The sequence below is a fragment of the Primulina tabacum genome, chromosome 4 (genome assembly GCF_025594145.1).
Source record: "Primulina tabacum isolate GXHZ01 chromosome 4, ASM2559414v2, whole genome shotgun sequence".
NCBI classification, from domain to species: domain Eukaryota; kingdom Viridiplantae; phylum Streptophyta; class Magnoliopsida; order Lamiales; family Gesneriaceae; genus Primulina; species Primulina tabacum.
In genome coordinates this window covers 7,813,874-7,837,331 of record NC_134553.1, presented here as the reverse complement: position 1 = coordinate 7,837,331, position 23,458 = coordinate 7,813,874, and the positions used below count along the sequence as shown (strand labels likewise).

Sequence of the window (23,458 nt, the reverse complement as noted above, 5' to 3'; positions counted from 1 at the left end):
AATGTAATTTCACTTTATCATCAAAACTTAATGGAGGCCTAATAAAAAACTAACAATTTGAAATGCAAAAGAATGCTTGAGTGAGATTTTGAGTGTTCTTGTGAAATATATTATATATATATATGGATTGTGGAAATTATCACACTATTTATAAGCTCCAAAATACAAATTAAAAGTAATGCAAGATTAATTAACTCAATTAGTTTTGCAATTAACTCAAGAATATGAAGATCCAAAAGCCTCCAATTAACTCAAGAAAGCGGAGACTCAAAAGAGACTTCCACAATCATAAACAACAACTAACTCAAGAATGCGGTGAGTCAAAAGACACTATCACATTCATGAGTCATTAACTTTCATTCATACTTTAAATTTGATTCAAATTTCCTACAATAAGTTACAACATATAAGACAATATATCAATAACAATAACAACTCTAATTATCGTCACTAAATTGTAGGAATTTTAGTATTGTTTTGAGCTCTTCATTTATCTATGTCATTTTTAATACATTTTTGTGATGCACACGTGCTAAATCTAATTTCCCTGTTCTTGTGTAACATAATAAAAAATGACAAAATCATAAAGAAAAAACATAGAATTAGAGGGTGGGAAAGCTAAATCGGATCTCGGCAAGAACACCCTCTTTCTTAGAAGAAGTGACTTCTGGAATGGTGAATGTCGACAATGCTTCTGGAGGTAAAAATGAAGTCTTGGTTGTTTCAGTTTTTAGATCTAAAAACTTATGCGGTGAGTTGGTCAATATCCGGACTGAATGAACTATGGTTGGGGGTTACTAAAATTGAAAAAATTAAGGCTTTCAGAATTTTAAAAAAGAGGAAAAAGTAAAATCAATGTAAAAAAGTTAACTAAAATAGTTGCGAACAAAACCGGACACGTCTGATCTGGTGAGTAGATTCAGACCCGACCTCTAATGGTAGGGTCGACGAAACTATTCCACTGTGTATCATTTTTGTCTGGCGTTGAAAATACTTGTTGATTTACTAAGCATTGAACAACCTTACAACATTAGTTTAGCACCACTGAACAAACCATCGTCGTAACGGATCTCTTATTTGGGTCATCCATGAAAAAATATTACTTTTTATGCTAAGAGTAGTATTTTTAATTATGAATATCGGTAGGGTCGTCCCGTCTCACAGATAAAGATTCGTGAGACCTGTCTCACAAGATACCTACTCTTCAATCAAATCAAATGATTGAAAATAATAAATCTATATATGCTAAAATATGAAAATTTGCCAACTAAATCTAATTGTAGTTAATGATAGAGGAAGAACTCAATTCAAATAAAAGAACCAAAACGCACAATCTTGCCAAACTTCACAATGTCACACATGTTAAATTACAATTAATTATCTAACCTTTACTCAATCATGATGAAATTTCCTAAATTTAGTATTAATCTATTTTTATAATTCATAATCTTATTTAAATATATCTGGTTAACTATTTCTAGTTGAATTTTATTAGATTTAAATAAATTAAATTGTCATGAAATTCCAATTTTCACCTAAAACAATATATTGAAATTAAATATTATTTCTAATCGGCTTAATCATATCTTGATGGACATCTTTGAAGTTATCTTTAAACAATCATCTTTTGATTCAAGATTAATCAACGGATATGTGTGACAAAAACTTGTGTGAGATGGTCTCACATGTCGTATTTTGTGAGACGTATCTCTTATTTGGGGGCAAAAACTTGTGTGAGATGGTTACACGGGTCGTATTTTGTGAGACGAGTCTCTATTTGGGTCATCCATGAAAAAATATTATTTTTTATGCTAAGAGTATTACTTTTTATTGTGAATATCGGTAGGGTTGACCCGTCTCACAGGAGTCATACTCTTTATTTGGGTCATCCATGAAAAAGTATTACTTTTTATACTAAGAATATTACTTTTTATTGTGAATATCGGTAGGGTTGACACGTCTCCTACATAATATGTATATAGTTGATTATAATATTCACACAAAAAATTTAATCAACATCAATCAATAATTTACCGTAAAAAAATTGATTTATTAAAAAAAAAACTAAATATCAGAACATAAGCCCTATCGTGGTCTAGTGTAAAAGAAATTAATAAATTAAAACTGAAAAATAAATAAATTAATATTTTAATGCATGAAAATAAAATCGAAAGAGAAATAAGAAAATCCCATTGTTGACATATGATATTTTTGTTGAATTTAGCTTTCTCCCCTCTCAAGCCCTAACCGTCAAAATTTAGTTGTCGAAAGTACTCTCCTAATGGATTCTAGTTGCTTAAGATTACCGAGTTAGGATTCATTTTTCGTGGTAAATGTTTCGAATTTGGAATTATTTATCAGCTCTTTAATTCAGTTTATTCACGTGAGTTTATGGTGATCTTTGTCCAGGTTTGTATCCTAGTATTGGATAAGTTAATGCGTCATGAATATTTTCCTTGCATCTGCCTATGCGTCTGATTGTAATTTCTGGAGCTTTAACGTATGATTATTCTACTTGAAGATTACAGCCTTTTTGCTTTATGATTCTCATCTGGGTATTGAAGGCCTTCTCATCATCTTACAATTCTATGTTATTGTCTGCACGCGATTACTTTGGAATTTTCGTGAACTGGGAAAGAGTTTGATTTCCTGTGCCATTTTTTATATTAAGACCGAGTAATTTTTTTCATTTTTAACACGGATGTGCCCGTATGATTATAGTGATATACTGATATTGGAGGAGGTGGTGTAGCGTAAAACATGGGAAGTAGTGAAGTTGATAAATCCTCCAAGGAGGGGAAAGAAGCGAAGGAACCAAAGACTCCTTCACAGGTTATCCTGCTGGCGGCTCTTGGTATCATGTACTCTTATGGTATTTTTTACTAGCTTATGATTTGAAATATTGCATTTTTTGGGGGGAAATTTCCAGGAACGTACTCCAGCTGTTCAAGGCATGGTTGCTGCCGATTGGTCTGGATTTCAGGTTGCTTTTCATCTGGTTGTACCTCATTAACTTTGAATTTTCTAGTTATATGGTGTGGATTGTGGTTATGTAGGCATATTCTCCTATGCCTCCACCTGGTTTCTTGGCATCAAGTCCACAGGCCCACCCTCACATGTGGGGTGTTCAGGTATAACATTTCTTCGTTTGTTTTTGTTCAGGCGCATAATCTAACAATTATTACATTTTTTAAGTCATATATCAGCTTATATGCACATAGAGTTATCGGAGATGAGAACTTAACTTAGGATAAATAGTTAGCCAACTAAATTTCAATATATGATATTTGAAGACTACTATAAGTTGACGTCGCTTTACTATTGTTATAAGTTTCTGCCTAGCTATAGTGTATCCCCTACGCAATCATGATATTGTTCATACCCTGTAAAGAAATGAAGTATGGCTCTTTATAAATTTCACAAGTTGCATTGCTCCAAAATTCCGTGGTTTATTGGAATAATAACATATAGCATGCTTTGAGTGCTTCTAGTTCTACTAGTGAATTTTCAGAAATCATAGTGCAATGTTCCAATGAGATACCAACGGAAACAAAGTCTTGCACAGTGAACTTCAGATTCGTCCAACAAGTATCGAGCCGTGTGCAAAACAGGTCTGCTTAGCTAGTTTATCCCAGTATTGGTTCCCGACTAGCTTTTCCGGAGTTTCTGGTATTGAGGGAAGGTATGAACATAAAGAATTGGTGATTCAGGGATGATACGAGTTTGATTAACAAAGATGGCTCCAAATTAGATTTGCTAAAATTGTAGAAACTGGTTCTTGAGCTAATTATCTGTGGACGAGGGAAAATTTTGAGAAAGGAGAGATTTATAAGCAGGAGGTAGTAATGTATGTTGTTATTATGGCTTGTGGTAGAATTTGACTTCTTGCGAAATATACCGTGATCTATGACTAAGCAAGTTCATCCAGCGCATGGTATCTAAAACTCCATTTATTCGTGAACTAATATTCCCTCGGTTATTTCTAACTGTCAATTTTGTGTTGAGCCTTATTAAGTGAAAATATCTGATACACTTGCCTACTTCAATATTTGGAATTTGTAACTTTGTATTTAATTCCTTATGTTCTCTATATTTCTATATGATTGCTTTTTTACTACTTTAGGCTCTGCTTGACAATCATGTATATTTTTTGGGTTCTGCAAATTGCAGCAATTTATTCCACCCTATGGCACCCCTCCACATCCATACGTCGCTATGTACCCTCATGGGGGTATATATGCACATCCAACTATGGCTCCGGTATATTCTCGCTAAGTTTCTGTTGTTGAGCATGTTTATGATCAAGTTCATCTTGGTGCATCTTCCTTAATAGTCCTGGTGTCTTTGAATTTGTTTTTAGGGATCTTATCCTTTTAGTCCTTTCACTATGCCTTCTTCAAACGGTGTTGCTGAAGCCTCCGTGAGTCAACATGGCACTTGAGATTTTTCCCTCCATTTTTCTTTCAATGTGATGCATGCAAATCTTTCCCATGAACTAATTGGAAATGCATGTTTATATGTAAATAAAGGCCGACTCTCCAAGCAACATGGAGGTGGATGGAAAGTCATTTGAAGGGAAGGAAAAACTGCCAATCAAAAGATCCAAGGGAAGTTTGGGCAGTTTAAATATGATCATTGGGAAGAATAATGAACCTGGCAAAATGTCAGGTGCCACTGCAAATGGTTCGCATTCCAAAAGGTATGGTGAATGTGTGAAAAAACATAGTTAAGGGACATAAATAAACATCATTGTTCATATGTTGTTAGTATATGAAAGCTCACTCATCCACAAATTTGTTACTTGATGGGGGTAGGTCCGGGAGATGGAAAGTGACTTTGGTACAGACTTTATGTATTCAATTATGTTCAGTTTTTATATGCTCAGCTCTTGGCAGCATTATTTTTGTTGTCAGATAAAATTAATCATCCTTTTCTTTTTGTCTTTTGTTATTTTTTCCTTGGTTTTGAGGATCATCTATGTTGTTTTTGTGTTTTCCTTCCCATTGCTTCTCTTTGTTTGCTGGTACCTGTCCTATCAATTATTTGATTATGAGGACGAATTTGTGTTACCTATGTTATTTCTTAAAATAATCTGTTGGTGCTGAACATTGTTTTAAATTTCTCAATCGAGCTGTTTGATTGACAAAATCTTCAGTGCTGAAAGTGCAAGTGAAGGTTCAAGTGAAGGAAGTGATGCTGATTCTGAAAATGTAAGTTTTACATTTGCACTTTTACAAGTTGCTAAAAATTAAGAATCCCGTGCTTTAATTTTTTGTATTTCACGGCATCAATCAATTAATAATGTCTTGTTCAACATGTATCACCTGAAAAGTTTTGATGCTTGATCATCATATCTTGAGACACGTTTTTGTTTGCAATTGTGTAGTTTGGATTCTTCTTGAATCAGATGTAGATCCGTTTAGATTGGATCAAATAATGTCTAAACACAGTTGAAGTAACTTATTAGGTGCTGTACTCTGTATTCAGAAAATGTAATTCACAGTAAGTTGTACTGGGATATATATCGGATAGACAAGAGATCCCATACAACACGACTTGTAGTAATCACTCACAAATATAGAACTTACAAAAAATTACTCTCTAGCTCAAGTAATCACAAAATATTAGCAGTCTGGTTGTCCCATGAAATTTGCACCATTTTAAACATGAAGATACTACTTTCTTACTAGTTGCTATATCAAAGATCAGTCATTATCTCTCGAAGTTTGGATATTACAAAGGAAAAATTTGTAAAGAAAATTCCGGTATCTTCATTAGTCCATCTTAATAATGAGCACAAATGCACGATTTTCAGGACATTTCACTTTTTGTGGTTATCTTGAATGTTGCTCAAGTGTTATTTCAAAGGAGCAGTTTTCACATACTCAAGCAATCAAGCGTGACTTTGATATTTGCTTTGTATATTTGGGTCATATAGTAACTGGCCAAAAAGAATTGACAGACCATAGGAAATGACCAACGACTCCAGCATTTTTAGAGAAACAAGAAATATTGGAGTCTCCTACGATAAGCTTTGTATGTTGAAAATTTATGGCCCCTTATAGGTTTACGTTTGTTGTTTTTTCTTTTCCTGTCACTCGGGGTGAAGTAGTTTCGGCCTAGAGGTAAAAATTAACTCGCCCAGAAGATCAGGCTGAGGTACTTTTAGCTCGGAACTATTGGTGTTAAAAACCTCCTCTGTGAACACCCAGCCTAATACTATAGCCCGGTTACATATTTTTTTAAACATTTATTTTTTAAAATGTATAAAAGTAGAATTGAGAGAAATGTCGAAAAATCAGCACTCTCTTTAAAATGTAAATTATCACGTATTTTTAATTACTAAAAAAAAATTAAAATAGGTACAGAAAAAATGTTGATAAAAAAATGAAATATATATTTTTTAATTACTGGTGCGTACCCCAGGCTGGTCTTGGTTGCTCCATATGAAAAAAGCTTCACGGTTATAACTCGCATCAGGTTCATTATTACCATTTACCACCCAGTTACTGACCGGAATTAAGTGGATCAAATTTAATTGGTCTTGTTTTCACCTGATCGGATAGGGTTTTTGGGTTTCCTGCTTTCTGTTTTCCCCCTACCTGTTAGAAAGCTATTACAATCCTCCGATAAGATTGCAAATAATCATGTGAGTTTAGAGAATTAGGTCGCACTTGTTTCTCCTTCTGAACTTTCTTTATTATTTTTGCAGGAATTGCCAGAGAAGTCTGGTGACCAACAAGATTCAGGTACGGTTCTTGTAGATTTTACTTCTACTGCTGTCTTAACCTAGTTTCTGAACCTTTTAATGACTCGTGTTATCTTGCTACAGCTGAACTGTCTCAGAGTAGCAATGCTGCTCACAATTCTCAGAATGGAGGGATGGCTGCGCCTCACCCTACGGTAAATCAAACAATGGCTGTTATGCCAATGCCAGCATCAGGGGCTGTAGGTAGTATTCCTGGTCCCACAACTAACTTAAACATTGGAATGGATTATTGGGGTGCTGCTCCGACATCTGCTATGCCTCCAATGCGAGGAAAGGTACCTGGTTCTTCAGTTGTTGGAGGAATGGTCTCTTCTGGATCACGGGACAATGCTCAGTCACAGCCCTGGATACAGGTTTCAATTCTTTTCTTTATTTAACCTAATAACTGGTGGGTGCCCTGCGTCATTTTTATTCTTATTATAACTTGGTTTTTAAAGTTGCCGAAATAGGTTTTGATATGACGAGGATTATTCTAATCCTTTAAGATGGAGATTATCCTAGTCATACGAGGATAATTTTTATTTTTAAAGATGAATCAGTTGGAGTATGATAACAGGCGGCCCAGAGCCTATAAATAGAGTCTCATTGGTCACCTGTACAGACCAGTCGAATACCCTTCTCCAGATATTAAGTCAAATATGTCTTATTTCACCGAATACCTGAGTAAGGAACATATAGAGCCATTAAAAAGTTGCATCAACAATGAAAACAGTGTATTAACCGTGACATATTAAAGTTAAAGTAACGATGGTACTTACCATCGCTTCACGTGCTCTTTTACGACTTCCATTTGTGGTGCATGCAATGATGATTACGTTTCATGTATTTTCATTACCGACATGTATCCATCCACATTATCAAAGATTGCAAATAACATCGTGTGCTAAAAATAAAAGGTTGATTGAGCATCTGAAGAAAAGCAGAATGGAAAATGGATCGAAGAACATTGAACGGTAACAGTGCAAGATCATAAAAGCGAAGATTGTTGGAGAGCTAATGACGAATTCTGATAGTTTTATGATTCGATTCACCATTTATCATCCTAATCTCACAATGTTCGCATGATCAAGACGATGGGTATTTTTTAATGATCGGATATCGGTTTTTTACTGTGGATAATTTTTCTAGATCGCACAGTACATACTAAGCTGTCTCGACAGAGTCTATGCTTTCCTTTTTAACTTGTGAGTTACTGATATTATTTCCTCTGTATAGAGAATATATTTTTGTGTTTTGCCTTCTGGACCTTGACCTTCTACATGTTCACTGTGAGTCCAGGACGAACGGGAGCTCAAAAGACAGAGAAGAAAGCAGTCCAACCGGGAATCTGCTCGTCGATCTAGACTACGCAAGCAGGTAATTGGCAAATACTTCCATTTCTCATTTTAGTTAGTCAAGCCTCCATCATGTCTGATCGTGTTACTTGTTTTTTGGTTGCGGGATCAGGCAGAATGTGATGAACTTGCCCAACGTGCAGAAGCAATGAGAGAAGAAAATGCATCTCTGAGGACAGAATTGGCTCGGATAAGGAATGAGTACGAGCAACTTCTTGCCCAGAATGCATCACTCGAGGTATTATCTGTATTTGAGCCTGTTGTAATCTTACTGTACTTGGGAAGTACATCTAACAAAATCCGATGCTCAGTTTTTGTTGTGGCACGTGCTCCTCAGTTGTCACTTTAGAAGTATTTACCCACATAACACTTTTGATCATTGGTGATTTTCGGCAATACTTCGACCAAGTATGAAAATCATTTTATTCGAGAACTATTTATTCACTGGGGCTTTGAGGAAGCAGTATTGATCATTTTATGGTACACTTCTTCACATTTTCTTGCCGGTAATAATTTGCCAAATGTGGTTTTCAGGAGCGACTTGGTGAACTACCTGATCAAGTAGATCGAGGTGCAGTCCAGGTGATCAGTGATCAGCCAGCAACACCTAATAGACAGGAGATCGCATTGGTGTGATATAGTGATAGTTGAGAGCTCGGTTGTCCTTTTAGTCTCAGAGTCTGTATGTTTATTACTGTTGATCGTGTTTGTTTTGACCGAATCTTTCACGGTCGGATGAACACAACCGCCATTGAGCTGATGACAGGTGTCGTTACCCTCGACTCTGTTACCAAATCATGTTGAATTGTATTTTATATGTTTATTAAAATGGGTGATAGGAAGGGTTCCAGGAATATATTACGCTACAAAACACGCCCTTGATCATTTAGCTTGATGTTTTTTTGTTGGTTAATAGGTATTGTTTGACGTGCCAATTCAGCCATTGTGATATTTTATGGGTCTGCTGTGTCGTGGTAAGATCAAATCACAGCTCTAAAACTAAAGGGTAGTGAATATACATGTAAAAATGACAACCGCATATTCGTGTAAAATTTGTCGGTTTAGTTCAATATAAAAAAAAGTCGATTGACCGTTCGACCTTTAGTCAATCTTGAGCCCGCTCATAAGTCGGCGGGAGAACTACAACCTCTCGATTTTGGGTTTGATTATTCAAAAATCGACCCTGAAATCAATTTTTTTCTGTTGAATATCAACTTATTTATGCCCTTGTTATAGGGCCTCTCTCCAATTGATTTCGAGTTTCAAATATGAAAAAAAAAATCCCAACCTTCTTTAGAGCCCAGATATACTACAAGATGAATATGGAAAAAAAGCACAATGCTTAAGCCAAAGTCTAACTACCATCACATTGTTTCTCAAGTCATTGCAAAGAAAAAAAAAAGACGGAATGGGGGAGCAGAATAATCAGGTAATGAGGGGAAACGAGCAACAAAATCAAAATACAGTAATATATTGGCAATTAAAAGGTACAGTTGAAGCAAATGATCAAATATAAAATGGAAGCAACAAACAACTCCTCTCTCACACAATCCGCTCCAATTCTCTGGCATAACTGAGTGTCTGGTTGATCAGCTGCAAAGACGGAATCTCCTTGCAAGGTGTCGATTCTTTAGATCTTTGGAAAAATACAAACCCGTTCTTGATCTCCCACTCGGTACGCTCCTGCATATTCCAACATCATACCAAGTATCACTGCTCCAATACCAATAACAAGATAGTAAAATAGTCTGTGATAAGAGAAAAATAGACATTTTACATCGTCATATTCAGAAGCCAACTTGAGAGGTAACATGCTAGAGTTACAGTGGGATTGGAGAAAATACAGGCAGCAATTTTTACCTCGTTGATGTATTCGGATAATTCTTGGTCCGAAGAAAACAGCAGCATTTGCCTTGCATCTTTTATTGAAAGGGAATCATACGTCTTTTCACTGCATCCAGCTATCTCATCCCTACCACCGTAAAAAAATCATGTCCCAAAAAAAGTGGAATTTTGGTCTTATCATAATGAAAAAGGCATATAATCACATAAATGGCTATAATTTAAATTACATAATATGATCAAAAACAGGAACCAAAGGTCCACAAAGAGAAGTCTGAATAAATGCCAATTGTGTAGGAAATACGATGAACAAGTGGAATTAAAAGGATAAAGGAAAATATCAGTTTATCAAATCGCAAGGTATGACCAAAATACAGAAATGCTTACACTACTAAATCAACTCAATCAGGAAATGTTACCTAACTGTTTTTGCCAGTAAGTCCATGAAATAAACATATGTTTCATGAGGTACTGTTTGTCTAGCACTTAATACACGGTTGTAGGCTCCTTCCATGAAAGATTGCTCCAACTCAACTGCATGCTTGATGCAAGGATTCTCTAAAGCATTGGGAGGAAGTAATTCCAACTCGGTGTGGAATTCTGCAATTCTGTTTTGCACAAGAAGTCTCAAAAGGTTGAGACCCAAAATAGGATACTCCTCAGCTGATGGTGGGAGACTACTACTGTTCCATTACATCAAATGGTAAAAATAAATGCCTGAGAACTTAAAACACACCACTTCAAATTGCTCTAAAGTCTATGCATAAAACAGTTGTCAACTTATAATTCATCGTGAAATAAAAATATGAAAGCATGGAAAAAAATCAGTTTGATTTTCAAATAAGACATGAACTAAGCAGCAAAGAATATAAACTTTGAATATAGTAAAATCATCAATTACTAAATTAGTTTAATTAGGTCATGACCTCTAAAATATTTGTGATAGGATTCAGTTCTTAAACATTAATGCTGATTCATCAATATTCCAGTGAAAGAACCATGACGTCCACAAAAAGCTTGTGACATTCACAAGAGATGAGCCAACCAAGAGGAGAATGGTTATATAATTTTCCGCAAATAAATTAAAACCTGATTTCTGATTCTCTGCTATCCAAATTAACATGTTATAAACTTATGTGTGCCAGCAAGTAGAAACCAAGTTAAGTTACCGGGCATCCATATAGTAGGGTTTCAATTGGAAAAAATCCCGCTCAAAAGCATCCTGATCCTTACCGGGCATCCATATAGTAGGGTTTCAATTGGAAAAAATCCCGCTCAAAAGCATCCTGATCCTCAATTTTCACACTGAGAACAACTGCATATTCGTATATATGCCCTGAAAAAAGGTCAAAGCAAAAGACATACAAAGTATTGAGAAAATCAATCCCGAATGTAATGATAAACATCCCAAAAGATTTGAGTAATAATAAAAGGACAGCAATACTTGCTAGCGTCAATTCACGGATGTTATTTGGTGTTTCCTTAAACAACGGAGGTAGGCTCTTAAATTCAGTCAATAGAACCTGCAAAAAATACACAATACACCATACATTAGCAAGTAGCAATATCAACCTCAATCAATTCCAAAGAAATGATAATTTCCATTGTGCTAAATTAAGCATATTCCAAATTGAACTTGTAAGAAAATCAAGTTCCTCGCGTTTCACTTGGAGCTATCTAAACCTATTTGTTTCTTGATCCTACTCCTCCAAATTCAATTTCCTGATATCATAGCAAAAACACTTTTACCACGCTAGCCCAAATAAATATCCAGATCTAACTTCGTGTACAGATTTCAGGCAAAAGTGCTAAACTATAAAGCTACGTACGAACATTAATTACAAAAACCGGACCTTCTCCCTACCATTAGATGAAGCAAAATCGATATATTTCAGTGATCCCCACTCTGTACATTACTTTAACCGTAGCATGTCTCACGGAAGACAAGAAATTATACATCCAGAAACCTAAAAAGTTTATTTCAAACAACGAGCAATACATGTTTACAAAAATTAAATGAATTCCGAACAAAAGAAAAAAAAGAAAAGGAAACTTTACCTTGAGCTGCGAGAGGAGTCTATCACAAGTATCATAATCCTTCCGCATGAAAGACGCTTGAAACCTATCAAACATTTGGGAAACCTCTGTGATTTTCGGATCCATTGAGGTCTTCAACGATTTTTCTTCAAAAAAATTTGAGGCTTCTCAGAAGAACATAGAAGGATCCGCCCCTCTGCGTTATGCAGAAGAAAGAAGTGTGCTGCAAGCAAATGGATCTAACCAGTTTGGATGTGAATGGGTCGGGTTGACCCGAATTTATTGACCCTGATATGTTGGACCACAACCCATCTAAGTAGTGGTCGTGTTTTATACACACCAGTGACTATTTTGCATGAATTATGCGTTTATACAATTTATTTTATAATTAATTTAATTTATATTCAAATAACGATAATATTATAATTATAAAAATTAATAACAAATTGTACTGTAATTTGAAATTATTGTATATTATAATTTGAATTGATTATATTTAAATAAATATTATACCATAATTGTAAAAATTAGTGAGAGAATAACCTATAATTTTGAAATAATGATTTTTTTAGTAAAAAAAAGATACAAAATATTTGCTATATTATATCCACATTTAATAAATAGTAAGAGATTAGCGATCAGACATAATACATACATAAATATTATGTATTTGATATATTTTGTTTTTCAATTTTTGATTTATTGATGATACATAAACACATAAGACTAGACTGAAATTATGATTAGGCAACATTAAAATATAAATGATTTTAAATTTGATGAATGTCTTAAAAACGACAAATTATCAAGAGTAGGTCTCTTGTGAGACGGTCTCACAAATCTTTATCTGTGAGACGGATCAATCCTTACCGATATTCACAATAAAAAAGTAATATTATTAGCATACAAATTAATACTTTTTCATGGATGACCCAAGTAAGATATCAGTCTTACAAAATTCGACCCGTGAGATCGTTTTACACAAGTTTTTGTCAATTATCAAAACCTCGTAAAAAGTGTGAACCATCACAAAACTAGGTAAAAAATCAGGTCGTCGTATATTACATGTTTTAATACAATTATAAAAATATCTTTACAAAATATACATCCAAATTCAAAATGGAAACAAAACAAATTGCTTAGTACGTACATGTCCCCTCTTCATTATTGCATAGCTGAATTTAAAAATAAATTATTATTCTGAATCGATTTTTATTAATATAAATAAGCTTCGAATGAGAGATTTTTAAACAAATCAGTGACTTTTGATTTTGAAAGATTTAACAAACCATCAATCATAGACAACAACGGCTTTATTGTATTTTTACATTAGGGCTTGAAGAATATTTTATTTTAAAAAGAATTCCAAAGATATTTCGGGTATTATACCAAATCGTCCTCACTTAAGCATGTTTATAAAAATCAATCCAAACATAACAAATATTTTATCACCACATATTACAAATCATTATGTATCATTTTTCTTATCAATCATTTATTAATCATTCTTAATACTTTTTTTTTTTTATTTAACTTGTGAACTTTGATTTAACTTTTATGTTCATGCAAAAAAGTGTCTCCGAACACACCAAACAAAATGATCAAAGTATCCAAGACTTAATACACATACAGATGCGTTTTTCTGAAAACTATATTTTTCTCCTCTTGATGTGACCGTAATAATCATGACACGTGCATTTTACCAATTTAGCTCTTAATACTACAGGATAATTCAAGTAAAGTTTTTTTTGTTATTGGGATAGACGAATTCTTATACATTCATCTTCCGAAAGAACCGGATATGATAATTTTTTTATCATTCGACTCAAGCAAGATTCAAAAGAACCAAATGAATCTAGAAAAAATATGTGTTAGCTATATCTACACATATATGAATAATTCGATGTAAAAAAACTTAGATATGATTGATGACACATGATAATTAACCCCTGTATCTCTTTTATAGGGGTTAATTCGTGATTCATCGCCAACAATGTTTCTTGTTTTTGGTGCATCATTGTCATAGTTTCGATGTGTATATTCGCTACCATAGCCATAACAGGTAGGTAACGAGCATGTTTCACCCAACTACTCTAACATTTAGCGATATTATTCTTAATCACATCCCGTCAGTTACACACAAACAGATTCCCAATTCTCTTGGCAAAGGACTCCCCAGAAACTCTTGAGCGAGTAGCATAGACTTAGTTATACATGTAAGAAATATGACACATATTAAAAGAGGCGTAGCGTGTAGGAATTGACGACGACCAAAAAGCCTAACATTTTTTACGAACAACACATGCAGCTTCAAATTTTTGAAAATTGAGACGTGCACGTACCTCTTCTTTTGACATTCATGTTCCTGATTTTTCTCGTTGATGGTATGAGAAACGCCTATAAATAGAGGTGATTGAGGTCCCTAAGCACACACCTCATAAGAAAATTATACACCATCTATCGAGAGGACGGAGTGATTAGAAGACATCAATCGAAGGAAAATCAGAAGAATTTCAAAAATTTTAATGGCCGAAAGTAACACTCGATATATTTCCGGCTATTGCAGAAACATGATTTTGAGAAAAATTCTGACAATACAGTTTATATGTTCAGAAAATCCATGACCTCATGAGGCACACGTCGCTTTTTTCAAAACAGACAACCAATGATTCTTATTATAGAGTGGATACCAAGAAAAATGCATAATATTAAAAATCATAACCAATCAATAGAGGTACCATAAATGTCCACAACTATATATCATCATAAGGAACTAAGCTAACACGAAATTATCTACTAGATGTCTTAGGCAATAAGTATGTTGACTACCAGAAAACACAGATGCATAGCCTTTATCAAACCACGATGTATGTCAGAGAAAAAAGTATAGCTAAGGAAAAACATGATGTTTTTGGAAGCTGAAAAATCTTTTAATATATAACAAAATCAGTCTCAGTTACAATCATTTTCTACATCTACAACTACATATGACAATGACAATGTGAAAAGATCATTGTTAGTATCTTTCGCAACAATAACCAGAAGACATTTTTTGTATTTATCCTTGATATGAATCTCATCCAAAAATATTAATGATTGACATCCACAAACAAAACCAACAATGAACATGTGAAAACATAGGATAAATTGTTTAACTCTATTTGTTATGGGATCCATCTCACATTCAGTATAGCTTCTAGGATTGGTTTCTTTAATGGCTTGACAATATCATCACAACTTATCATTTGACCCCTTCTCGGTCCCATAAATATTATGTATTGTCATTTCTTTGCTCATCCAAACTTTGCGACATTTAAGTTTCGAAGCGGCATATTTTAATAATTGACCATTATCACTTGTCGAATGTATCTCATCTTCTAGTTGAACCCTTACCATTTTACTACAAAATAAAACTCAGTCAAGAAGCTTCTTTAGAATATTTATAGATATTGTTTCGAAGATCTATAAACCAACGATTAATTGGAGAATTTACAAGAGACCTGCTCAGACCTACTCTTGTAAAGGCAAAAACTTGTGTGAGACGGTCTCACGGGTCGTATTTTGTGAGACAGATCTCTTATTTGAGTCATCCATGAAAAAGTATTACTTTTTATGCTAAGAGTATTATTTTTTATTATGAATATTGGTAAGATTGATCCGTCTCACATATAAACATTCATGAGACCGTCTCACAAAAGACCTACTCGTATGTAAAACTTCTTCCAATTAATTCAAAAATCGACAAATTTCTTACGGATTTGAGCTACAAATTTTCAGCAAGCAATATACTAAAATACTCACCTCATAAATTCAGAAGTTAACCAACACTAGACCATATAAAATTATGTTGGAACCCGCAGGTCGCGGTCAAGGAGCATATTATTATGGTCCAATATATGCACAAATTAACAAGTCCCAAAATACTCGATGCCATCTGCTTTTCTCACTTTTAGAAGTTCAATTATTGCCATGTGCTTCGTTTCCGTACGTAGAAACCAAGGAAAAATTACTTGTCCATTTCACCAGAAATGGCATCAAAAGGCACCACTTTTACTTGTTCAATTAGAGATATAAGAAATGCCTTAAGTTATCGATGCCAAAGTCCACACACATACACTATTTACATATGATGTAGGATGGCTAAACTTTGTCATCCATTTTCACCACAAACACCCTCCCTAATTTGCACATCTTCTAATCCTCTCTTAATCAGCTGCCCTTATACTAGTACAGTTTTGTCAATACGTAAAAAAAAAGTCGAGATTCGACAAAACCGAGCCACTAACTAAGCTAGTTTAGTGAACGTTACATGGTTTGGTCCATCAATCCATCAGCAAGAGACATCCTCCTTGTTCCTTGGAATATAAAGAAATGCGTTTAAATGAAGCAGAAGGGTCAAATGATCAGAATTGAAAGGGTGAATTGAAATTCAATCTTCGCATTCTGCAGATGGAGGTAAAGTGATCTTGGTGCCTTTCATTTTCTTCACATCTTGGCTAGGACAGATGAAAATTCTTCGAACCATGTTACAGAATTCTCTGCAAGAAAAGTTTGTGTCTAAGCAAGCAAGCCCGTCGAAAAGATGGGTTTGATTGTATGAACATGCAGAACTTGACAAAGAGTTAACACACTTACGGCCATGGATCGTCACCCATTAGCATCATATCCCCTTCGTCATCTATGAACACTATTTCCAGCTTATTTCGGGGTTGCAGCTCTCCCTTGATTTCAAACATCTCTTCTATTTCAGTTATAAGTTCTTCATATCCATTCAATGCAGTTAAATCCACAGCTCGACCAACAGCAACCCCTTGCATTTGTACCTGCTCAAATATTATTCAAACAAAGCATATAAACTGGATTTAAACTCTCTTGATGTAAATATTTATGCTTATTTGGTAGTAATTCAATGTCGAAAGGTGTTTATCGGATACAGTATTTGTTCATGCATGGTATACCTTAGTGCGACTTCTAAACAAATGACTTTGATTCTGTCTGCTCTGAACCTCCTTGGTTGGTACTTGCACTTGGTCTTGCTTCATGTTTTTCAAATCCGGGAAACCACCATACTTTTGCTCTGAATAACACGATAATACAGTACTTGGAACACACACCTCGCCACCGTCATTTGGTGTGTCCAATGATTTTGGAGGAGAGTCCTCACAGAGGTTCACAAGTGAAGGACTTTTCAAATCAATCCCAAATAATCGACATGTTACAACAGTATCAAATTTCTTTGCTTCATTCTGGGAAGACAAAGGACTGTTGCTTTGTTTTCCCATGTTTGACGCTGAAGGGTTTAAAATGATAGACCTAGCTGATGCACCTTTACTTTCTTCCATTTCTTCAGTAATCATTTTCAAAGAAGCATTTAGATGGGGTGTAGCTTGCATAATAGCCATGTGGTGGTTGCTCCCTCGTTCCTCAAGATTGCAATTAATTTGATAGGATTCGTGACCCAGATTCCAGGCAGTTGACACAGTTGAAGTTGGTGTTTCTAAAATATAAGTTACAAAAAATGACGTGGTTGTGATAAAAATGTTGTAGAAGAAATACGGAAAAATACGGGAAAGAGAATCTAACCAGGAACCGGGATTTCAACATGTGATCGGAGCCTTTTATTCTTCATCATCTGGGTCTGAATAACGCTTGTGGGTGTTGACGCCACAAATGGTTCGATCTCCCAGGGAGAAACCCTCTCAGGTCTCGAAATAGATGCATGTTCATCCCATTGAACCTGGAAATTAACAGCAATCAGCAATCCGGAGAATTTCAGGGTTGATGAAAGTACGAAACAGAAGCCAGCATATCAGCAATAGCACAAACCTTGAGTGATCGCCATTTAGAATATTCCCAATTGGAAGATTTATCCTCGACACCAACAATTGTACCCGAAAACCTGATTGCTCAGAAAAAGAGAATTTTCAGCCATTCAAAACATGCAAACTCATAACAAGATAGTTTATGGTGAAAAATAACCTTCTCTCCGGAGAATCCTCCCCCTCAAAACGCATCTTGAATCTCATGCCAACTCCAAATTCATGGTTTATAGATTCGAGATATTTGTTAAGGCCTATGATGAACTGACTTGTTCTGGAAAGTTTTAAGACAGAAAAAGTAAATAAGGACATTATGAGCTAAACCACATAAACATTGTTGCAGGTAAACTTGTATCAGACCTCGGCTTGTAGTAAATAACAAATGGTGTTTGAGTTGAAACAGCGTGAGATGCAGTGGCAAGCACTCCGAGGTGCATGCTCTGACTTGAAATAACTGACGATGGCATCGAGCTTTGTTGACGGGTATGGCGTCTGAGCCCAACACGTAATTCTCCATTCTCTCCCCTGGAAAGAAAAGGCCATAACTTGACCAAATTTTAAAAAAAAAACTGGTTGCCAACTCACAACAATTATACTACGGAGTATGTTTTGATAATCAAAATAGAAAACATTCAGAAGTAACAGAGATAATATAGACATTGTTAAAAACAAAGAACGGTCGCATGTAAGTAGTATAGAAATTGACATCATCTTTACTTACTAACTATATAAAGGAAACATCTCAAAAAAAAAACCATATCAAGGAAAAAACATGTTTGATTTTCAGCAGGAAAAGTAAGGAATATTGAATTTATCATAATAATATGCATCAGTGAGAACCTCAAAAATACAAACGAATCCCCAGCAACTAATCTTTTGGAAGTAACAAAGGTACTCCATCCTGTCGTAAGCAAATGCCTTCGAGGTTGACCTGATGAGTTTACATTAAATATATGTCAGCGTTGAATCAGGAATATAGGATACATGATAATTATCATACATATTTGAACCATTTATTAGAATTCATGAATCAAACAACTTGCCAATGAGTCAAAGGAGTAATCTGTAGTCAGAATCAGACATCACCTCTAAAAATATGCTTAAAATGCCATTCGACATCATGCAAATCCTTGGCTATTAGTTCTTGCGTTGGTGTCTGTTGGGACATGTCCTGGTCCAAGAGCAATAGCGGAACAATGTGAGAATTTCTTCCATAAAACGAACCAGATATGAAAATGAGTAATCAGGAGAAAAAGGAATGGTTACCAGAGGAGGCAGGCATTCAATAGCATGTTTTCGAAGGACGGAGAATCCACCATGGGTACTTGTATCTGACGCAGTTAAAACCTTGCAGAATGAGTGCACTGCAGGTCTAGGAGGCTCCTCCGAGGAGTTATCAAGGCTTCTTGGCTCATTTTGCTGCAAACATGCGACCATAAAACTTGCGTAAAATTCATGATTTAAACCTGCCAGCATTTTGCTGAATATCACGTAAAGAAAATAAAAAAAGAAAGTGCAAAAATAAAATTTAAACAATTCCCAAAAGAAATTAGGGAGAGCGAATAAGTTCTTACACATATATCTGGCATCAAAGTAATCTGTGCATAAACTTCATCAGTGTCTTTTTCAGCCTGTAAAGATAAAATTCCATAAAATTAGCAAACCATTATACCATTAATATTAACAAGTAAAGTCTTTCAATTGCTAATTCGGGAAAGTATGATAATTACGAAAAAAGTGTATGAAAGTTTTAGAACACTCGAATTTTCAAAAAGTAAAGGAGCATAACACATCAAGAAAAGCTAATGCGGGGACCATACCAACAGATGAATATTGAAAACATGGCAAAGGATCTTTGAAGGCAGATTAAACATTGGTATTCTTTGATTCAGTTCTTGATTTGTTGATGCTTCCAACTGCAAAAAAAACACACAAATTTAGACGAAACCCAAGAAGAATGCCACAAAATAAATTCAAACACAAATTTCACTTTTAAAGTCCAGTATTTCATACAAAGATCTGAAATTTAAACACCCCAAAGTCAAAAATTTGTTCCAAAAAACGAAATGGAAATAAATTCAAACACAACTTACTTGCTCCATGTGACCTTGTGGAAAATAGTAAACTCTTTCCCCAACCTTCGGAACATCCACCAAAGGACCAGCGCAAGCCTTCCATAATTCAACGTTCAGAATATCCTTGCCTCCAGTCCCTGAAATTTACCAAAAACAATAATCAAATTCAAAACCTATAGCCGAAAAACAACTCTCAGGAAGGGGAAAAAAAAGACGGTGTAAATTAACAGGTCGTTTCAAGAAATTGACCTTCAACCGAAAATCTGCTCTGTTGCTGAGAAAATGATCCGGTATTTGCCATTAATTTAAACCAAAACTCCCCTTTCTAACCAAAGAATCCACCTCAAAATCCTCGAAAAAAGCTCAAGAAACTCGAAAATAAAGATAATATCACAACACAAAATGCATCGAATTCTAACCCATCAGCACCAAATTCACCACATCAAACACTCGTAAACACAACTTCAACTCAATTCACAACAGCAACCAACAAAACCCAGTAGACTTATCTCCCCAAAAACGCAGTAGCAGTTGAATAAAAACCTCACCCACCACACTAAAACCAGAAAAAGTCTGCCTCGGGAAAACGAAAAAGACCGCAAATGTAAAAGTAACAAAGAAAATAAATATGGGAGCACGAGCAGTCACAGAAACGACTCGAAACAATCCAAGAAACAGCTTAAAATACGCCCTGATTGATTGCTTCTCTCCTGTTTAAAAGTTTTTTATTTATTAATTGCGAGTAATTGAGTTGTGTGAGTTTCACAGTACGTGGTTTGGTTGTCTCCTTTTTCACTGCACACACACACATTGCGTGCGGTGTGTAACGCCAACGGAGTTAACCGTGGTTAAGGGGTTGGGTTCGATCCGGGTTAGCCGGTTCGAATGACGACATTTTTTTGGCGGAAAATAGTTTGGTGGGGTTAGTTTTTTGTGTTTGGACACATGCCATAACTGTGAAACAAGAAAAAAGTTGGGAGGCTACTTATTTAATATTTTATTTATTATTATTTTCCTTTTTGTGGCCAAAATTTATTTTCAAAAATAATACTAATAATTCTTATTTGGTTTTTTTTTTAATAGCAGGAATTGTATTTGTATTTAAGAAAATATTTCAATAAATTTATAATCCTTGACTTCAAATTCATACGTCCAAGTCAACCTTAACAAGTCTCATGTCGAATCATTGGTTGAATGGTAATTTTAAATCATATTATATTTTTATTTAAAACAATTAGATTTAAGTCCATTTTTAATATGTCTAAAAATAAAAACTTGTGTTAGACGATCTTACGGGTTGTATTTTGTGAGACAGATGTCTTATTTGGGTCATCCATGAAAAATGTATTACTTTATATGCTAAAAATATTACTTTTTATTCTGAATATCGACATGTCTTACAGTTCGTGAGACCGTCTCACAAATAGGTCTACTCATGACTAAATCTTAATTTAAATTGTTTGTGTATATTAACGTATTTGACAATATTTTATGACAGTGATTAAAAAAAAAACAAATAAGTCGATAGATTCAAAAATACAATTCCAAAGCGTGCTTAGTAAAAGGTGAGATGAATATCTCAAGTGAAAAAAAAAATATTTGATCTCAAACACATTCCAAACTAAAATAATTCACTAAAAGTTTATTTTATTTTTTTCCCATATATGATTTTACTAATTTATCGTAGCGTCTCGAGTTGTTAAGACTTTGAAATGTAGGGATAAAAGTAAGTTAATTCGATGGATGTCGGCATGTGATTGGCCGCCTGTTCCGAGGCAGACAACAAGGTTGGCTCCACCCCACCCGGCAGCCCACTCGATTGCTTCCAAATCCTACATTTCGATAACTGCAACGATTAATTAATTCTAATCAAGGCAATTTATAATCAATTACCTCGAACAATGTGTCCTACTACCCTTTTTTTTGGGGAGTATTTGAACCATATATATATATATATACTTTCGAATAAATAAAAGTTATATTAATTATATTTTATACATTTTCTAGAGTGAAATTATAATTGAAAAATTACGTGTTTAATTAGAAAAAAAACAGTTGGCGTTCATGTTACTAAATTTAATCAATCAACTAAGAATTAATAATATGTAGGAAGCTAACAATTTATTACAAACTATTATGAACTAATAAAAATAATAGAAAAATAATAATAATAATATTTGATTATTTTTAGCATTTAGAATAAGATATAAAATCCTAAATATACAAGGAAAACAAATCAATTAAAATATGTATCATTAAACCTAACTAACTAATATTTTGGGGGAGACTGAAGAGTTCAGTCGAGTATTTAGTTGGGTGCGATGCGGAGTACATTTATAGGGTGGTCATGCACAAGTACAGCTCATCAAACGAATCCACGTGGCACAGCCTCACATCGTACTGATAATAATTTATGGCTATGGATATACTACTTGTATAAAAAATATTTTTATCTGCTCAACACATAATATAAAGACCACTTATTCATATATCACAGTTGAATAAATAGTCATGATTTATATATTAAATACATATATCTTGTGTTGAGTGAATAAAAACACTCACGACCAAACTCATAATTTGTCTGCCAATGTCTGATTGGACCACCCCATGTTGTACGAGGCCGCACATGTGACTTGACCTACCACTATGCTTCTCAATTATAATATATCTTTATTATTATTTAAATAAAAATATACATAATATTTATTATTATTATTATTTATTTTTTAGTTTATATCACTAAGAGAAGATAACGTTATTTAAATTTTTGGATTAAAAAAATTCGTAATCTAAGCAATTTGGTGAAGAGCAGGGAACTTTCCCCACGAATTTGGGGACCCGTGCGAAAAAATCGAAATGGGGACGCGGATCCCCGATTTTTTCGGGTTCGTGGATTTAAAAAAATCCTCGATGTAATTCGGGACGGGTATGCGATTACTATCTTCATCCCCGAAATCCCCGAATCCGCTTCGAAAATAATATCAATAATAAAATAATATTATTATTATTATTAATAATATAATAATATTATTATTTTTTAAAATTAATAATCTTATTATTATTCATATTGATATTGATATTAATATTAATATTATCTCTAATAATAATATATAATAATAAGTTTTGGTTCGAGAAAATCTCCGAATTCGTCATCGTCTTGCCATATTAATATTTTTGAAATGGGGATGGGGGCGGGGATGGGAAGTTGATCCCCGAAGTTTCGGTTCGGGGAATAAGCGGGGATTGGGGCGGGTATGGGGGGTGGGGATGGGGATGGCAAACTCGCCCCCGCCCCGGCCTATTGACATCCCTAGTGAGGAGTATATTTCTTGTGATATGGTCTCACAAATATTTATATGTGATACGGGTCAACTCTATCGATATTCACAATAAAAAGTAATAATCTTAGCATAAAAAATAATATTTTTTCATGGATGACCCAAATGAAAAATCTGTCTCACAAAATATGATCTGTGAGATCGTCTAACAGAAGTTTTTGTCTTTGGTTGAACGATGACAAGTAGGAGAATATGCCAAGTTTATTATTTACAACATAAATAAAATATAAAATTGCTATTA

The 23,458-nt window shown here is 34.4% G+C and overlaps 3 protein-coding genes across 8 annotated transcripts; 1 reads left to right on the top strand and 2 right to left on the bottom strand.

Annotated features, from left to right (window-relative positions):
- The first annotated feature begins 2,187 nt into the window (after nt 1-2,187).
- Nucleotides 2,188-8,955, top strand: LOC142542938 (bZIP transcription factor 16-like). 5 transcript variants are annotated; one of them, XR_012819602.1, is made up of 14 exons: nt 2,188-2,409; nt 2,529-2,832; nt 2,930-2,983; nt 3,057-3,131; nt 4,171-4,260; nt 4,361-4,420; nt 4,530-4,699; nt 5,156-5,210; nt 6,713-6,749; nt 6,833-7,122; nt 7,898-7,953; nt 8,048-8,125; nt 8,216-8,341; nt 8,638-8,955. XR_012819602.1 is itself a non-coding variant. In XM_075649859.1 (13 exons), the coding sequence occupies exons 2-13, from the start codon at nt 2,761-2,763 to the stop codon at nt 8,737-8,739; spliced, it is 1,209 nt and encodes a 402-aa protein (XP_075505974.1). In that variant the 5' UTR covers nt 2,190-2,329; nt 2,722-2,760; the 3' UTR covers nt 8,740-8,955. The 5 variants fall into 5 exon arrangements, 4 of the variants coding, with proteins under 4 accessions (XP_075505974.1, XP_075505972.1, XP_075505975.1 ...); XM_075649859.1 differs by lacking the exon at nt 7,898-7,953 and having other exon boundaries at nt 2,190-2,329; nt 2,722-2,832; XM_075649857.1 differs by lacking the exon at nt 7,898-7,953 and having other exon boundaries at nt 2,190-2,409.
- Nucleotides 8,956-9,554: 599 nt separating this feature from the next.
- Nucleotides 9,555-12,227, bottom strand: LOC142542937 (26S proteasome non-ATPase regulatory subunit 8 homolog A-like). 2 transcript variants are annotated; one of them, XM_075649856.1, is made up of 6 exons: nt 12,004-12,227; nt 11,390-11,468; nt 11,179-11,281; nt 10,365-10,625; nt 9,964-10,075; nt 9,555-9,786 (listed from the first exon to the last, which is right to left on the bottom strand). In XM_075649856.1, exons 1-6 carry the CDS (start codon nt 12,106-12,108, stop codon nt 9,646-9,648), a joined length of 801 nt encoding a protein of 266 aa, XP_075505971.1. In that variant the 5' UTR covers nt 12,109-12,227; the 3' UTR covers nt 9,555-9,645. The 2 variants fall into 2 exon arrangements, with proteins under 2 accessions (XP_075505971.1, XP_075505970.1); XM_075649855.1 differs by having other exon boundaries at nt 10,365-10,628; nt 12,004-12,226.
- Nucleotides 12,228-16,011: 3,784 nt separating this feature from the next.
- Nucleotides 16,012-20,628, bottom strand: LOC142542936 (auxin response factor 9-like). Its single transcript, XM_075649853.1, has 14 exons — nt 20,126-20,628; nt 19,895-20,013; nt 19,622-19,717; nt 19,376-19,432; nt 19,068-19,220; nt 18,888-18,972; nt 18,642-18,732; nt 18,162-18,326; nt 17,962-18,075; nt 17,809-17,881; nt 17,566-17,719; nt 16,941-17,479; nt 16,618-16,805; nt 16,012-16,520 (listed from the first exon to the last, which is right to left on the bottom strand). The coding sequence occupies exons 1-14, from the start codon at nt 20,175-20,177 to the stop codon at nt 16,412-16,414; spliced, it is 1,995 nt and encodes a 664-aa protein (XP_075505968.1). The 5' UTR covers nt 20,178-20,628; the 3' UTR covers nt 16,012-16,411.
- Between the last annotated feature and the right edge of the window lie 2,830 nt (nt 20,629-23,458).

What these genes read in the sequence shown, in the direction of transcription:
- LOC142542938 (XM_075649859.1), top strand. Translation starts at nt 2,761, where the DNA reads ATGGGAAGTAGTGAAGTTGATAAATCCTCCAAGGAGGGGAAAGAAGCG. An exon ending in CTCACATGTGGGGTGTTCAG is followed by an intron (nt 3,132 to 4,170) that starts GTATAACATTTC and finishes TGCAAATTGCAG; the next exon opens with CAATTTATTCCACCCTATGG. An exon ending in CCCAGAATGCATCACTCGAG is followed by an intron (nt 8,342 to 8,637) that starts GTATTATCTGTA and finishes TGTGGTTTTCAG; the next exon opens with GAGCGACTTGGTGAACTACC.
- LOC142542937 (XM_075649855.1), bottom strand. Translation starts at nt 12,108, where the DNA reads ATGGATCCGAAAATCACAGAGGTTTCCCAAATGTTTGATAGGTTTCAA. An exon ending in CCCTACTATATGGATGCCCG is followed by an intron (nt 10,629 to 11,178) that starts GTAAGGATCAGG and finishes GTAATGGAACAG; the next exon opens with TAGTAGTCTCCCACCATCAG. An exon ending in TATCCGAATACATCAACGAG is followed by an intron (nt 9,787 to 9,963) that starts GTAAAAATTGCT and finishes TGGAATATGCAG; the next exon opens with GAGCGTACCGAGTGGGAGAT.
- LOC142542936 (XM_075649853.1), bottom strand. Translation starts at nt 20,177, where the DNA reads ATGGCAAATACCGGATCATTTTCTCAGCAACAGAGCAGATTTTCGGTT. An exon ending in TTTTCAATATTCATCTGTTG is followed by an intron (nt 19,433 to 19,621) that starts GTATGGTCCCCG and finishes TTATCTTTACAG; the next exon opens with GCTGAAAAAGACACTGATGA. An exon ending in ATGGGTGACGATCCATGGCC is followed by an intron (nt 16,521 to 16,617) that starts GTAAGTGTGTTA and finishes CTTTTCTTGCAG; the next exon opens with AGAATTCTGTAACATGGTTC.